Here is a 3511-nt window from a genome sequence, read left to right on the forward strand (position 1 = left end):
CTACTTAGAGTTCCAGCAATAGGCTATGTTCCACACTTTAGTGTCAGTGGGTAGCCAATACTGTGCAGTGGTGGATTGACAGTAGTGAGGCGCCATCTAGTGGGCAAAACCAAGAACAGCAAGCACAGGAAGTTTAGCCAAGCTCTATGAAGGAAAGGGAAACGGGGGATACCGAGTCAGTTGTACAACTGAATGCCTTCAACTGAAATGTGTCTTCCGCATTTAACCCAACCGCTATGAGTCAGAGAGGTGTGGGGGGGCTGCCATAATCGACATCCACGTCTTTGGCGCCCGGGGAACAGTGGGTTAAGGGCCTTGCTCAGGGGCAGAACATGTCATGAATCAACCACCATACATCACTGATAATGTTATTCATTCTTGAAGCTTACAATTAGTTGGAAGTATCAAGCCTGCAGGTGTAACGTTTTTTAACTTGTATAATTACAAAGAAATAAAGTTAAGATCATTTTAATTCAGGGTGCTAAAGCTTAGCAATTCTGACAGTTTTTTTTATTGTGTGATATATGTAGATGAATATATGTATAATCATTAATATTATGTCTTGGTCTATTATCTATCCCTTTCTCCTTTCTTTGTTTCTTTCTCTCGCTCTCTCTCTCTCAGGAATGGTGGAGGACGCAGCGGGACGTTCTGTGCAATCAGCATCGTGTGCGAGATGCTCCGCCATCAGCGTTCGGTTGACGTGTTCCACGCGGTCAAAACACTGAGGAACAACAAACCCAACATGGTCGACTTACTGGTAAGAACCGGTCCTGATCTAGGATCAGTTTTCTCTTTTAGATCATAAGGGATAACATTACATGGATGGGGGGGGGGGCACTGCTATGCCTACTCTGAGAGCCTTTATGAATACAGGCCCCCTAACCCTTAGTGGTTTACTGGTCCTCACTACGAAGTCTACAGTTGTGTACTTCTGGGACAAGTCGGGTTGCCAAAGTCTATTCAACTTGAGTCCAGAATTATTAAGTGATTGAAATTTCTGTTGACGTTTACAATAAGGAGTAAATAGCACTGTGATTGTGAATAACTCAGACATTATAATGCATTAAAGGCAAAGTCAATGCAGCCACGACTAGTCCAGTCATTGTCATTGATGATGTACTCTTCTTCCCATTCATCCACAGGATCAATACAAGTTCTGCTATGAGGTGGCACTGGAGTACTTGAATTCTGGTTAGCTGGGCTGAAAGATACCCCCTCCTAACCCCCGCACCACAGCCCTCACAGCTTACCTGGACTGAGTCTCTTAAACTTGAGTGAATGTTGGTTACTGGAGGATAGAACTGAACTGCTGAACAGGGTCATCCCATCGCACCTCTACGGATTTAGACCGAGGGGAGGAAAGAAGGTGGTTTGGACCGGACGCTTTTGCACTGCCCTCCCCCCACCCCAATTCTATGATAAAATGTCCCTGAACTTGATTAACTTTACTCTGTCTCATCCCTGACACCTCCCCAACCCCTCTCTCCTTTCTATTAGACTGTGTTAGTATTTACCCTCGTCCTCCCCCGTCCCTCAGAACAGCACCTGATCACTGAACAGGAGTTCACACCGATGTATTCTACTGCCCATATGTCACCCCCCCCCCCCCAACCCTAGTCTTTTTTTAAGTTTATTTTTTCAACAAAAAAGCTCTCCTCTTGCCAGTGAATCCTGTTTGTTGCCTTTTTAATCCTCATCGGATGATCAATGTCATTTCCATTTTTGTGGGGAATGCGATATAAGCGTAATGTTGATGATATGTTGTTTTTTTATCCTTGTTTTTAATTTCCATTGATAATTTTTTTTAACAGTGTTTGTTAATATTATGAAGCTGTTTGACATGTAGAGCTAAAGTTGAACCGGCATTATGAAAGAAAACAAAATCGTAAATGTTTATGCTGCCATAGTTTCGGTCACTATGAGAATCGTCGTATTGGCAGGAGGAGGGGAAAAAACGCTGTCCGGTACCATCCACACTCAAGCTTTTCATCACGTCAGCAGATCCAAAGCTTAATTAATTGTGGTCATTATTGTTAATATTGTAAATATTATGAAGTTGGACAGACTATTTATTCATCGAGAGTTTTTGTGAAGCACATTGAGTGACAATCATGATTTTTTGGGGGGGGGGTCATATTTGTTTTCTTTTCTCGAACTCTGCATAATGTTGACCAGATGTATTGTAAGCCTTTTATTTATCTTGTATGGGGAAAAAAAACAACTCAAACTTACAAATACATACATATCTACTGATATAGGTGTGTTTTTTGCGTGTTGTGCAGATGATTTTCTTATACAGTGACTAAAGTTGGCTGAAGTTTGTAATGTCTGTTTATAGAAATCTGAGCCATGGAATACAGTTTCTCCTGGCTCATAGAATACTTTCAGGGTAAGGGACAATCCAACATTGTTTAAGATAGGCATGCCAAGAGATACTGTATGTTAGCAGTTGGACTGATTTGAATTTTAGCCACAACTTTTTGAAAAAAAAAAACATTTAATGATCATGATAAAGTTGCATTGAATTAATTTCATGGATACCAGTAGTAGTGAAGAGCATACCCTTTGTTCAATGGCAGAAATACACTAAGTGTACAAAACATTAGGAATCCATCCTAATATTGAGTTGCACCCCTTTTTCTCTCAGAACAGCCTCAATTTATTGGGACATGGCCTCTACAAGGTGTCGAAAGCGTTCCACAGGGATGCTGGCCCATGTTGACTCCAATGCTTCCCACAGTTGTGTCAAGTTGGCTGGATGTCCTTTGGGTGGTGGACCATGCTTGATAAACACAGGAAACTGTTGAGCGTGACAAAACACAACAACGTTGCAGTTCGTGACACACTCAAACCGGTGTACCTGGCACCTGCTACCATACCCCGTTCAAATGCACTTCAATGTTTTCTCTTGTCCGTTCACCCTCTAAATGGCACACATACACAATCCATGTCTCAGTTGTCTCTAGGTTTAAAATTCCTTTTTACCTGTCTCCTCCCCTTCATCTACACTGGACAGTTGTGGACACTATCCATATACTGAGTACGCAACATTTGAATGGGTAACTTCATCAGTTCCAGTGTGCCTATTAGCATATATGAACTTGAGAGTTACCTTGATAATTATTCTACAGGAGTTGACATTGAGAGGGGCAGAGGTGTATCGTGTTATAGGTCTGTCTACATGAACTACTATATGTCGATGCATTTGTTATTTGATAGTGTGACGATGGGCAATACAAGGCCCCGGTGGCTTTAGTCTCTAAATGTAACATGGCGTAGGATTCTGTGTTAGAGAGGTAAGGAGAATGCTGCTGATGTTATGTGGAGACACTGCAAGTCACCACAAGATGGCAGCAGAGACCAGCGCCCAAGCCTTAATGAACCCAATGACTCTTGTCTGCTGCTGACTTTCTGATTGGAGCTGTTTTGTCAGACCGTCTCACCTCGTTTTGAATGCAAATGAATGTCAAATATGGTACCCATATATTTCTACAAATAATTGGCCAAT

General features: G+C 42.0%; 1 protein-coding gene across 8 annotated transcripts in view; it reads left to right on the forward strand.

Annotated features, from left to right (window-relative positions):
• Positions 1 to 2256, forward strand: part of LOC106590348 (protein tyrosine phosphatase receptor type Ma) — a 306057-nt gene extending 303801 nt beyond the window's left edge. For all 8 annotated transcript variants that reach the window (XM_045710833.2, XM_045710836.2, XM_045710841.2 and 5 more), the window contains 2 exons: positions 625 to 760; positions 1146 to 2256. In XM_045710833.2, coding sequence (XP_045566789.1) covers positions 625 to 760; positions 1146 to 1199 — 190 coding nt within the window. In that variant the 3' untranslated portion in view covers positions 1200 to 2256. The remainder of the gene's footprint in view (positions 1 to 624; positions 761 to 1145) is intronic.
• Positions 2257 to 3511: the final 1255 nt, after the last annotated feature.

The sequence above is a fragment of the Salmo salar genome, chromosome 29 (assembly GCF_965601325.2).
Source record: "Salmo salar chromosome 29, fSalSal1, whole genome shotgun sequence".
Classification (NCBI taxonomy): Eukaryota; Metazoa; Chordata; class Actinopteri; order Salmoniformes; family Salmonidae; genus Salmo; species Salmo salar.